Source organism: Petromyzon marinus, chromosome 34 (genome assembly GCF_048934315.1).
Source record: "Petromyzon marinus isolate PM22_M1 ecotype Great Lakes invasive population chromosome 34, UKy_Petmar_22M1.pri1.0, whole genome shotgun sequence".
In the NCBI taxonomy this organism is placed as follows: Eukaryota; Metazoa; Chordata; class Hyperoartia; order Petromyzontiformes; family Petromyzontidae; genus Petromyzon; species Petromyzon marinus.
In genome coordinates this window covers 9,686,487-9,700,289 of record NC_133700.1, presented here as the reverse complement: position 1 = coordinate 9,700,289, position 13,803 = coordinate 9,686,487, and the positions used below count along the sequence as shown (strand labels likewise).

At 45.7% G+C, this 13,803-nt stretch overlaps 1 protein-coding gene across 1 annotated transcript in view; it reads left to right on the top strand.

Moving 5' to 3' along the window:
• Positions 1 to 13,803, top strand: part of LOC116948682 (disco-interacting protein 2 homolog C-like) — a 96,226-nt gene that overhangs the window by 33,334 nt on the left and 49,089 nt on the right. Inside the window, exons 5-10 of the mRNA XM_032965622.2 lie at positions 1,124 to 1,201; positions 5,540 to 5,668; positions 7,789 to 7,905; positions 10,916 to 11,113; positions 11,998 to 12,089; positions 13,577 to 13,687. Of these exons, the coding sequence (XP_032821513.2) occupies positions 1,124 to 1,201; positions 5,540 to 5,668; positions 7,789 to 7,905; positions 10,916 to 11,113; positions 11,998 to 12,089; positions 13,577 to 13,687 (725 nt within the window). The remainder of the gene's footprint in view (positions 1 to 1,123; positions 1,202 to 5,539; positions 5,669 to 7,788; positions 7,906 to 10,915; positions 11,114 to 11,997; positions 12,090 to 13,576; positions 13,688 to 13,803) is intronic.

Here is a 13,803-nt window from a genome sequence, read left to right as displayed (position 1 = left end):
CACAGCTCTGCTGCCCCCAACATTTGTTGCTTTTCAGGAAGTAGGAACCCTAAAAGTGTTGAATCACACACTCGCCACGCTCCTTGCTTGGATCAGTGCCCGTTAGTTAAATCCACACGCATTTGCCAGGATTTTATTTTTTCTGAATGTAGCCGTCCTCCTTGGTGGACGCTGACCGTTTCTGAGAGGTGATTCATGTGGGAGGGTATGAAAGCAGAGGGGGCAGTAAGGGATAGCATATTTTATGAAGTAGGAGCACATTTGAACCATGCTGTTATAAAATTTACATTTTACTGTGACACATCTTTACTTGAATCTCTCCATAGAGGCGTGTGCCATTTGTAATAAAAAAACACCTGGCATTTAAGACATTCAACCTGTTAACGATTTATGATTTGAAATGCTGACTATTGAGTGTCAACAAAAAACATTGAGTTAATATTTACCCAGGAAAGCCTCAATGAGTTTCCATTCTTTTTTTGTTCAGCAGTGTGTTTTCTTTTGAATATCCGGTCACTAGGGGAGGAAATTAGAGCACCTCGGGAAAACATGATAATGTCAGTGAATAGAAAGTCACATTTTGAAACCACGATGATGGTGGTGGTGGTGCCTGTTTTCAGGATGAGCCATTTAGTGCCCACTACTTTGCTTGAAATATTTTGAGGTTAGGCCACAGTTCATTATTCCCCAAACGATGTCAGTATATAAATAATTAATAATACACTTTATTTATTTAGGAAATCCTTATTTGAGTATAAGGACATTTGCAGGAAGGCCCTGTATTGGGATGTGTTTGATCAGTGTCCATTGATGAGCGCTTGGTCTGGGAGGAAACTGGACCACTCGGAACAAGAAACAAACTCATCAGGAAACGAAATATTAATCATTGACAGATTCAATGATGATTTGCAGTATTGCTGTCCCTTGGCCACATCACAGCCCTAGCCTACGATACCCGATACTCTCAGGCAGTCTTCCAATGCACGTTTTAACCATTTTCTCAACCCTGCCTAGCAAGACACGACGACCTTGGGGGAGTAATTAAGTGTGGTTTGTCGTAGGCGAAAGTCGTTTTGATCTGTCCCACTGCTTTTGCTGGATCGCTGTCGCTCGTTCCTCTCAGGGCCCTTGCAGAGTCCTGCCGGTCACACACGCATTGGCGTCAACGTTCTGGCAGACTTCAAGTCGCCCTCACTCCCAGGTAACGTTCCCAGCATTTGTTTGCGCTGCGTCGTGAAATCTTAACGCTCGATGACCCGACTCCTCTTTTGTCCCCTTCCTTTGCTTATGATGAAGCCACTTGATAGACATAGCATAGTACTTGACTAATTTATGGGTCCGTGTCCTGTTCAATTCTTTACAATAATAATGATCAGTCTACTGCTGGATAAAGGCCTTCGCATGCTGAGTTTGTCATGGGAGTTCTTTGTCCATACTTCACCATGCTGGTCAGTGCAACTGGTCCAGGATCGGTTAAGAATATGCTCCGTTAATGTCAGCGGTGGCCTGGAAGTGAACTCCGGTTCGCAGGTTTGTAGTGCAGTGCCCGACATCACTGCACCACTGACCTTTCCCAATTGTCTCTAAATACACCAATCATGAACAAAATAGAGGAGTGTTCCTTTTCCCAAGTCCAGCGAATAACAATGCGGAATGTTTTCATAAAAATTTCCGTTGCAATATGGTTTGGATTTATGTAGCATCTACAGGCAACCACATCTCAAGACTGTACAAAAGCAGTGTAACATGTGCGGGGAACAAGTAGGAATATATATATAAACTTAACGTATACATAGTATTTTGTAAGCGATGACACGGTCATCGGCAGGGGAGAAGATTAAAGGCTTGAGCCTGAACAGGTGAAGTGAGTTGATAATAAAAAAATGAAGTCTCCATTCCATTGCTCCTCCCCCACAAATGCATTTGAAGCACACGGATGGGCGCAAAATTATTCTCTGCCTCTGAATTTTCCAAGTGCCCGGCGTCTGTTTGTCACCAGATTGGCGCTTTACGCACCCACCCCCAAATCAATTTCCTAATCGGATCCGAGGTGTACAGTGTTTCGCTTAGCCTGCTTGCTATATGTAACCTCAATTGACGCCCGTCAGCACAGCGAACCGTGTAAACACTGCTCTCGGGTTAAAGATTCTAATGCGCCAGCTTTAGGAGGCATCGATGCTCTCAATGCAGGCGAGATTAGCGGCAGCCTGATGTGCTCCGTACGTGCACTTGCGTGTGTGTTGAATGTGCGTGCCGCACCTGCTGTAAGCGGGCGCGTGCATGCAAATGTACATACGTGCGTGTAGTGTAGCGCATGGCACGCTGCGCTACGAACCTGGCCACCCGAGTTCGATTTCCGCTCATGGCAAACACCAGTGACAATTATCTGGACTGGTCCTGGGCCTCCTCTAGGTCGACTCTGCCTGTGGAGACAAAAACGGTTGGGCGTGGTGCCTGCCACCCACCCCGTCGTGTGCCGTGCTGGTTTTCATAGGTGCTGCTCCCTAACATCACTTCCCCCCAAAGTCTGTTAAGGCTATACAGGGGTCTTTGTTATAAACAAGTGTAATGGATGTGTTATTACCTATTAAGTTCAACGTGGCACACGAGGGGGTAGTGTGGTCATCGCTACGCCCAGACCGCCTTTCTTTGCGAGTTTGTTGACACACCACACCAGGTACGTTCTGGGCGAGTCTTCTATTTGAGGCTGTGTGCATTTGTGGCTGTAGGTTTATGTGTTCCATGGCCATTGTAAACTTTGTCCTTGACCACTAATCAAGGTACAGCACAGCTTTTACTTCACGGTAAACCATAGGTACGTATTGATGCGCGTATTGATCGACACGCTCAGCGATGCGAACATTAGATTCTGGGAGTGAGAACGTGTTCGCTACTCTGCGGCCGTCCGCTCGTCACTTCGTTCATCTTAACAATGAGCCATTCCCCTCAGGGTCTCGGTTCTTGATGCTGCAAATGATATCGCTCATGTTACACTTAGGCGAAATGGAGGGGGTAAAACTTTATGAAAGATACGGAACATTCGGGACAAAAAATGCAAGCGAGGTGAAAAATGTAACGATCGTTCAATGTAATTGCAACCGTTGATTTATTATTAAATGTTTAAAATGTATCATTTATATAACAAGCATCTCACTGTTGCCATACTCATTGTAATATACAGCGAGCCTATCTGCATTGGGCATCTGTGTGCACAAACACGTGGTTAATTGGAGTAAATAAGAAAATATGTTACGGTCATTGGCAGGTAATTGAATGAGACTTCCAATTACCCGCCTCAATAACTCTAATTGCCTGCGATTTGGTTCTCTTCCAATTATCCGTGAAATTTGTGTAACTACGATAGCCTCCTCCTGACTTTAGCAACATTATTGGTGTCACTGTGCTCTTGTATACACCAGTTGCGTTTGTTTTTAAGTGTGTCTCTGGGGGGAAAGGCATTTGTGGGATATGACTGATACGACTGAATCCCAGTGACACAGGTTCGATTCGTGGTTGGCATATTAAATATAGTTATCTGAACCTGGCCTGAGTCTTATGCGTTTCATATAAACCCATCTATTCGTGGAAATAATCATGGTGTGTTACCTGCGTTTAGCACTGAATGTACATCTCGATGTACGTCTGAGATTTGGTGGTGTCCTGCGGTTTATCAATAATCCGGATTTATCTGCTCGCCTCCAGACTGCTGTGGTCAGGTCTCAATTAATCCGGATCAGTCCCCAATTATATACACATGGGATGACATTGTTAGTTTTTTACAACCAGAAATAACTTCAAAAATGTTCCTTGCTTTTTTTGTTGCTTCATCATTTATCGATTAGTTAAAAATGCCTGTCCGAAGACAGGAAATGTCAACCATAATAGAGTTTTTTGGGTTAAATCGCGTAAATAACAATGTGTCGTTAAACCGGCCACCACCCCACACAGCCCAGTTAGCATGGTTTGTCACGTAAACAAACCATGCTAATTTGTTACTAGTTCAGCGCACCGGTGTGTTGGAGAGTAACCCCACAACATTTACAATTCGAATACGATGTTTCGCCAGTAATTACAACTATAATCATTAGGCGGACAGCCAGAGTTGTGGAGAAATCCTTCTCTTTAATAGAGGGACAAATGCGATGTCGTGACTTGTGAGCCAATCAGATGCGAATCTAACCCAAAAACCTCTTATGGATAACCATGGTTGCGAAAGCCTACGTGTTTAACAGGAAATGTCAGCGAGAGTGGACATTAATTCATTAAAGAAGAAATATGCATCTGCCAAATGACTTAAAAGTCCGGAGCAACCCTAAAGGGCTGCGTTGAATTTGGAGAAGTTGATTAACTGCATTTCAAGTAGAGCTTGCAACTCTTTGCCTCCCACTCCTTCCCCCCAGAAAATCAATTGATTGTTGTGGCTCACGGTCATCGTTGGTTTCAAGAACCGTTTCTTTTACATTACGGCAAGTGTGGTTTCCACTAATGGCCACAGCGATCACGTGAACCCATATTATTATTTGTACGAATATGCGCTCACGTAGACTCTTACGCAATGTTCAAAGCAAGCATTGTGAGCTACGGAGAATTGACTGGAAATACAGTGATGCATTGTTACATCTTTAATCTCGAGACGTCTTCGAGGACAGTGCCATTCACAACTCGGAATCTACTTACATAATCTCCTTCATCGGCTCTGGGTTTTCTTGTGCCAGCTTATGCATTCCCGGTTTATACATTCTTGCGATGGTTTTTTTATTTCTCTAAGGGCTAAGGTTAGCCAAACAGGTTCATTGTCCTTTAACTTTGCGCAAGCCATCCTTGTTAAAAATAAACCACACCAGTCAGCTATTGCTCGTCTATATATGAGCAGAAACTTGCATGCACATAAAGAGACTAGGAGGTGACACTTTCCTCTGCAGCCTTTTAGGACACTTGGGGTCGGTTGCTGTCAATGAGCACCTGTTGATGCCGAGGCAGCGCACGCAGGGGTGGTGTGGTTAACACAATGCGTGGCCACCTTTGTTTCCCCAGTGCTGATGTTTACACACACCGCACCAGAGGTACTCACTGAAGGGTCTAACAACTTTGGGGACGCTCAGGACCAGTTCTGATATCACTTTCCACTTATTTTAGCCGTGGCTGGGAATTTAACTCGCATTACCATGTCTGTAATACATTGTGGTAACACTGCACCAACACTCCCCAAACGCAAAGTTCCCCCAACATGGCCTTTTGCAGACTGTTGATAAAAGTGCTGTTAGCGATGCAATAAACAACCGTTACAATATCTGCCAATTACCGCTAATTGATGGTGATGACACCTCATCGTCTGTGTGAGGCTAGGTATACTTGGAGGCAAGGTGAAGGATCGAAGGCTCGCTTGCAGTCGGTCACGTACAGAACCAGGTGTTATGTGGTTAACTGACTCAGACGACCGACAGATGGCACCAACGCCTGCACTGCCCACTGTGTCACACAGACGCGCACACGTTAAATACACGACCGGTGTACTTCTGCGTGTGTATCGTTGTTGCAGAGAGCCCCTCCCCGCAGCCTGACATCACCAACAACCCCCCACGCACATTTCACATCGAGAGGCCGCAGGTGGTTCCTTTCCGAGAGCAGCAGAAGATTCAGAGTGAAGAGCGGACCGAGTCCGGGAACGGTGAGTGCTAGAGGACATCTTCCACGCCCGTTTTACCTTCACCGTCACGCTAGATTTACGCATCGTCAGTTGTGACCAAGCCACAATCGTCGAGTCGTTCCTTGGGAGACCGGTAGACCCGGAGACCCGTTGTTGATCGACGTTCAATCGCCAGGTTGATGACGGCATTTCATTGGAATTTCACACGTAACAGAGTGGGCCGCGTTGAAGGCTGCCATCTTCCAGTTCGCGATCATTAACACGAGAGAGCATTTTGGGTTTGCTTATCACAGGTGTCCACCTGGGATCCAAGTTGAGAATCAGAGTGGTTGCTGGCTCATTGCTATGATGCAGGCAGCAAGCACCCCTTTAATTACCCCCCTGCCTCTGATTTACTTAATTTCAGTGTTTTTAATTGAACTGGCGTCAACGATACTGCCAAAGTCGCTATACGTCACGACCACTTTAGGGGCTTCTCTGATTACTGGAATAAAGGTGGAGCCATTGATGTGTTCGGTCAGCAAAAAATGGAAAATGAATTCCTGTTGAAGATGAATATAACATGTACATAAACATATATGGAACTCGTTTATTTAACATGTTTTCACAAATGTGGCATGGTTTTTTTTGTACGCATCCATAACCTCCTACTTGTGGACATATAATGTATATTTACACCATGCGTACATGCGTGTACGCATGTATGATTCACGCACGTACAGATACATTCACTGGCACATTGTCTGTGCATACAGAGACTCAATCCACTGCTGGATGAGGGCCTTCCAATGCCATGCAGATCACAGGTTTTTTGGCCATACTTTACCATGCTGGTTGGTTTGGGTTGGTGAAAGTGGGGAGCATATATGGATCAAAGTACAACCATTGATTTTGCTGCACTGCCCTCTGTTGAGAACATAGCGCCACAGCAGCCTACAATACCTGTGTTATGCATAATTATTTCCCATCCAAGCCCTCATTCATCCTCAACCCTGCTTAGCGTCAACGATCTGAAGAGATCGGGTGCGTTCCCAGTGATTTGGTCAAATGCACCTGCGCATACAACCACGCTTATGTCCTGTACGTTAATGGCATACGCAAATATTAGTTATTCGGACATCAACAGGAGATGTTTGGTTTGAGTCATACCTGGGCCCAGTGATGTTAATCTGGATCCTATTTCTCGCTGTTTTATGGTTCTACCTCCACAATAAACAATATCCTTCTTGCACAAAGGGAAGCAAATAGATTTTAACGAGACCGATTTTACCAAACTGCTCATGTAAGACGAGGTTAAAGCATTTTATTGTCTTAAAACGTGAACTGTTGCGCGCCTGAAGGAGGTTTATATTGTTGTTCAATGTTTTAGTCAAAGCGTCTGCTCCTAAACGCATTTTTATAATTTTACTTGTAACTGGCTATGGTATTAATCTGCTTTCTATCAGGTTCAGTGTAGCACTGGTCTAAGAAATACCTGGGGAATTAAGTTGGTAAAAATATGTCAAATTTGGATTCAACACTCGGAATCGTCAATTTTTTCTAGGCTTGGGTTTAACTTTTTCCCCCCACAATTATTTGAGGTCCAAATGCAGATTTTGGATGATGATGTTACATTGCAATTTAGTACCCTACAAAACCTTGAGACAAAACCTTGAGGTGTAAAAAAAAATTGCCCTCAAATATTTGTGGGCCAAAATCGGTAATTTGGCTTTTCAGATTGTAGTAATAGAGGTATAAGTGTACACTCGACCATATTTGGGCCAAATTTCAACTTTCCAGCCCATTTTTAGGCACTTAAGTTTTTTTTTGTAACCATTAGCTTCATCAGTAACTCACTCACTCGTGGACTTTCAATCTATATGTAAAAGTTTACGGTGCAGGGCTGCAGTTACGAGCTCACACCACTGCCGGCAGAAAGGCCTCCGCTAGAGGGTCCTCAAGAGGCGTTCCGCTGTAGAAGCTATTTGTCAGACTTCTTGGAAGAGGCGGGAGTACCGACACTTTACCCCCCACCGCACCGCGAGAACTCACTTTTGACTTGCCATATTTTTTGATTGATAGAGCATGCAGGTTATTTTTCAATTTAAGCTGACGTTTGTAATTCACCATGTGCCCCCCCCCCCCCCGGTGTCTTCTTACAGGAGCCGTGAGCAACAGCCACGTGTCGTCCAAAATCCAGCAGCTCCTCAACACGTTGAAACGACCCAAACGGGTGCCAGTCAAGGAGCTCTACACCGACGATGAGGACATGCTGGAAGGTATTGGCGTGGTCGGCGCTTCGTACCCAAATGCAGTGCGACTCCCCTTACCAGAGGGGGGGGGGACCGTACCTTACGTTGGCACCCTGGCATGGGAATTTCCGCTTTGGCGACGCCTGTGGCCCTGCGTAGACTTGTTTGGGCGAAGCTGCTCATACAGTGCTGCCTTTTGGCACCAGTGGGGGGGGGGGGGGATGCATGGCTGTGGTCGTGACAGCCGAATGCGTTTAACATAATGCAGCTTGGTTTTTAACATAGCCCGACTGTCCAACTGCTAAGGCGTCCCCTCGACAGTGGCGCTAAAAATATTAGTTTTTTGTACTACATATGAAATGTTGCCAATATTTCAACTGCACGGTTCCAACTGCTGTCTAATTATGATTTATTACGGTTGATACCTTTATTGGCACTTAGTGGAAATGTTAGGTGGCTACGGGGTTTCCATGAACTTGCCAGGTTTCCATGCAGCTGTCTCTTACATTCCTGTATATATATAATGTAAATCACACAATGCAACCGGGATTGGCCCAACATCTCAGTGCTGAAAATTATATATACGAATCATTCAATCAGGATTACACACACAGCAACATCATCCTCGACTGCAAAAACTTGGCAAGACCCCTTCTGTAAAAAAAGTCTTGTGATTCACTGAGGCTTGCCTGGGTAAAAAAAAACCATAATAATGATATTATAATAACATAGTAATAGTCATAACATCCTCTCATCAGTCCACTGCTGGGTGAAGGCCTCCACATTTTATTGTTGGTCATGGTGGTTGTTTGTCCATGGGTAGGGGTTTATCATACTCTTTGGTTTTATTCGGTAAAGTCACGTAGATAAAATAAAACAAAATAAAACAATGAAATCACGACGTTTCGGAGGCAACACAAGCTCCCGTCTTCAGGTGGAAAAGTCAACGCAGATATTCTTGTTTTATTTTATCTACGTGACTTTACCGAATAAAACCAAAGCGTGTGAATCCTTGCAGTCACGAAAGCTTCAAATCTAGAATTAGGGGTTTATCACTATTGTTAGCCATGGCCGGCATTCGAACTTCGTGTTCCTTAGCACAGAGGCCAAACCACTTAACCACTACTTCCCCCAGTACGTGTGACTGTGCTGTTCATTTGAAATGTAAATGATAAAATCTTACACTTGCGATTCGCTGCACTCACTTTCGATTCGCGGAACTCTCTTGCGAGTGTTAGAATTTACCTGAATTAATTTGATTAATCTATTACATGCCCAGTGGAAAACATGTAAATGTTTGGTGCCAGAGAGCTGGGGGAATTGGGCGGAGGGTGAACGGTGGGGTTGGGGGTGCCATGGTGGCAATATGTTAACTACACAATGTTTGCTTATGACTTTACGCTATAGTTTAATTAGCATATGTATGTCCCAATGGGCTAGCCTGTCTGTGCTATGGAAGCTATTGCTGTTGCAATTATCCACAGATTGTTTCTAATATAGCTCTATCCATATCGCCGCGGTGGCGAGATGTTAACTACCTCGCCTGGTATACAGGAAGTTGTGGGTTCGATACCGACCCTGACGCCTGTATATTTCGAGTTTGGATTTTCTTCCCGTGGTTGTGTGGATTTTTCTCCGTGTCCTCTGCTATTCCCCTCCACATTTGAAAGCAACGCTTCTATATGTTCCCATACGATAAGCCACTTCATTGTGTTATCATTTGTAGCCAGGTCCTTTCTGATAAAAACAAATATAGGGTTGGGTCGCACACCCAAGAGATGCTTAGTTCAAGCCCCCCCACACTGTGCTGTGTTAAATAAAAACAACAAACCTCACCCGCAAAGGGTCGCATCAGGGTTTACAGACTGTTGAACTCTTTAAGCTGGCTCACTGGCTTGCAATCGGCACCCGACTGTTATCTTGAGACCGCACCGTGCATCTGGCTGTGCGTCGCTTTGTTGGACATAGCAGAAAATATTAAATATTGCACGGGCGGGCTCGCTGGTGAGCTTGACCCCTCGTTCGGGAATTTTGGTTTCCTGTTTGCACGCGTACACAAGTGGAATGTGTTTCACAGCTCATTGCCCCAACCTGTGCTCATTCGGCGAGCCTGCACGCACCGCCGTGTGCAGATGTGGGCTGCGATTACAGAGTGGCGGCGCAGTTTACTTGGGGGAGGGGGGGGGGTTTATTGAGCTTGCTAAGCCAAAGCACCATCGCGTGCGCGCGCCTCTTTAGCCCTGCCAATGTTAACAGTCTCTGCATGCCTATTGCACCTCCCAACTTCAGCTGTGTGAAGTTTTTTTTTTAGCAGTGCCCACGTGAGATTCCGTCTCATAAGCAACAACTGCCAGGCACAAAAGCAAACCTCTACAGTGTGAGTCAGATCAGTCTTAAGTGAGCCTCGAGCGAATGCAGGAACATGTGGTTTCATTTTGTGGTGCCATTTTCTCCACGTGTTGAGATGGCCTAAAAAAAAATCTTTAGAAATTAATTTTAACTCGCTAATTAGTGCAATTTAATTGTTTCTCAAAATATCCTATCAGTTATTCAGCCAATTAATAAACAAGAAACCGACTTAAACGGAATTGCAGATAAGGAGGTGAAAGAATATGGCATGGAAGTGAGGGAACCCATTCTTTCTGTCGTGTGCATGGTGTATGCTAAGCAGCATTTGGCCTGGATAGCGCTCGGATGGGTGGCCACGATGCACAAAAACAGCTGCTGCGGGCCTATGTTATAAGCAGAGGGCAGTGCAGAAAAATCCATTGTTGTACTGTACTAGGCTCTAACGTCTATGCACCGCGCCTTCTCAACTCACACTGACCGATGCCTTGAATTATAGTAAACCTCATGACTGGAACGGTGTGGGGACACCCTCATCCAACGGCGGAATGACAAAAGGGGCTGTACGTGGACACATGTACGACGCAATGCAACATGCCCAAGGAATTTAACCGATAAAGATGATGGTTGATATGACTGTTATAACTGCCCGTTTGGCACGTGCGTCTTTTTTTTGCCTTCGACGACCCAGTTCCGGTCCAGGACCCGAACCGACCCCGGCCGGAGGGTGCGGAGATGGTCCCGGTGCAAGGAGAGCCGCTCGGGGTGGTGAGCAACTGGCCGTCGGCACTGGAGGCCGCTCTGCAACGTTGGGGGATCCAATCGGCCAAGGCACCTTGTCTCACCGCCCTCGACACCAACGGGAAAGTGCTCAACACGCTCGCATACGGTGCGTGAATTGCGGCGGTGGTAACGGTTCGCCCCCCCCCCCCCAAACCATCGCACCCCCCCCCACCGCCAACGGTTTGATATATATTTTGTACAGTAAAACCTTGGATTGTGAGCATAATTCGTTCCGGAAACGTGTTTGTAATCCAAAGCACTCGTATATCAGTTGTGATCACGTGACGCTCGGCAGACAAAGCGTGTCCGTACTACTCGTATTGCAAGACCCTCGCTCGTTTATCAAATTAATATTTATTTAAAAAATTTGCTCGTCTTGCAAAACACTCGCAGACCAAATTACTCGCAATCCAAGGTTTTACTGTATACAAGTTCAACATCTTTCGCACCGTACGTAACATTACCGTGCTAATTGAAGGTGCGGCGGCAAGACAACAAACTAACACACTGGACATTGGTTGCGATCCACGGGTGGACGCGGATCTCGGGACGAATCAGAACAAACACTGATGTCATTCGCAGACAGCAATTCTCATTATGGCTGATGTGTGGCAATTCGATTCAAGTATTGATGCTCTTCAAAGCTTTCCAACGAGCGTCGAAATTCGTTTATATACTATCTCTGTCTGTAATGGGGCGGGGGGCACGATAACTCGCATAAAGATGGAGTGATAATAACCAAACTCGTGTAAAGTTCACCTTCTTACCGTGTTCGGGTATTCCCACATGCGATAATTCGTCAACATTTGTTGCTTAATCCCCCCACCTTCCGCATGGTCTCCGTTGTATAAACTTGCACTGCTATTGGGGAGTCATGTGTGCGAATTGGCACGATTGTAGTGGGTACGCACAAATTCTGCAGTTTTTTTCTAAGCCATAGAAAATGTGATAGTGTGCTCAGTGTTTCTGTTGTTGTTGCTTTGATTACAGGAAAACTGTTCAGTAAAAGTCGTAAAATGGCCTTCACGCTCTTGAACAAGCTGGGCACCAAACAAGATCAACTCCTGAAGCCCGGTGACAGGGTGAGACGCTAGAACAGCTGGAGATGGTTTATCTTATATTTACACGTAACTGAAGGATCGACGGTGTCGCTGAGATCCAGTGACCAAGGCCACAGTATCAGTTGGGTATGCTACCGTAATGCTTCAACGTGAGAGATAAATCGAAGGTTGCCACATCCTCCTCCCTCGAGCGTTTCAACGACACCACGCCCAAAGCAGTTGTTAAGTGGTTCACGATGCTCGATATTCAAGTTTGGCTTTCTGCAAAACAATCTAGCCGCCGGCCACCAGGAGAGGAGAAAGACTGGAGGTGTTATTTTTATGAAGTGAGTGTGACATTCGAAGTAATCCTCAATTTTTATTCAAGCTCTCCGCTTGCATCCAATGTGAAGCGGGCGACGCCAGTCCAAATTTAACTGTGTTTGTGCAAAGTTGAATAGCATGGCCGTTATCCATTCGGGTTTTTTCTTTCTCTTTAGTGACTACCACTGGTCTCTTGTGCTGTGATTCATGCATTGTGTTTACAGCCGCCTCCCAATTTTAACCTGCCTGTGATTGGACAATACAGCACGAGGAGCTGATTATAACGATCATACTCCGTACGTGTGCCATCAGTCCTTTATTATGCTGCTACCAGATAAGTGCCTTTCAATGCTGTGTCGTAAGTGTTATTTGGCCGTAATTTACCATGGTGGTCAGTGCTGGTTGTTGAAGGTTGGAAGCATAGGTAACTCTTCTTCCGTATGGCATTTTTGGGGATTGCAACAGATTACAAATTGATGTCGAGTAGCCGCGTGGATTTGCTTCAGGTCGCCGTTGAGTGATCCGATTGGGGGCAGTCGTTCACGAGATGTTGCACAGTGTGAGATGTCGCACCACAGTCACAAACTGCACCGTGCCCCCCTGCTGCCCACAACATATCCCCCACAGCAACCTATTTCACCTGTTGAAGAGCACCATGAAGGGCATTTTCACATCCAGGCACTGTCATTGCCAAATCTGCTCCGCTTCTGAAATATGAACAGATTGGTGCATTAACGGGCAATTTGGTGAAAGGCAATTTGGTGAAAGGCAACATTCAAAATGCGTTTATACGAGGTGCGTATAAATACTCAAGTTGCTCATGAGTACGATACATTTTGTGGAAAGACATAACACGTCACTATCCGTAACTTTATTGAACGAACAAAACTTATTTTTAATAAGTAAAACGAAACCTAACGTGTGTGTGTGGAGAGCGGTCGTGTAGCGGTTAGCTACGTACCCGGTGACCCGAGTTCGATTCCTGCTCATGGCTAACACCAGTGACAATTATCTGAACTGGTCTTGGGCCTCCCATAGGTCAACTCAGTCTCAAATGAGTACCTGGTGTGCTCTGTAGAGACAGAGGCGGTCGGGCGGAGTGGTGTCAGCCTTCATCGGTGCTAAACGTGAACAGCACTTGCCCCAACAGTCTGTTCAGGCTATATACGGGGGATCTCAGTCTTTGTCTTTGTGTGTCCGTGCAGGTCGCGCTCGTTTATCCCAACAGCGACCCCATCGCCTTCACGCTGGCGTTCTACGGCTGCCTCCTGGGCGGCCTGGTGCCCGTGCCCATTGAAGTGCCGCTCACAAACAAGGTAGAGCTCTCGTTACGATTAAAATTGAGGCCATTGTGTGTCTGTATGTTGAGCTTTCTTCCTCACCCAAACGTAGCCAACCGTCCCAATCGGAAGTGCGGGGAAAAATGCAAAGC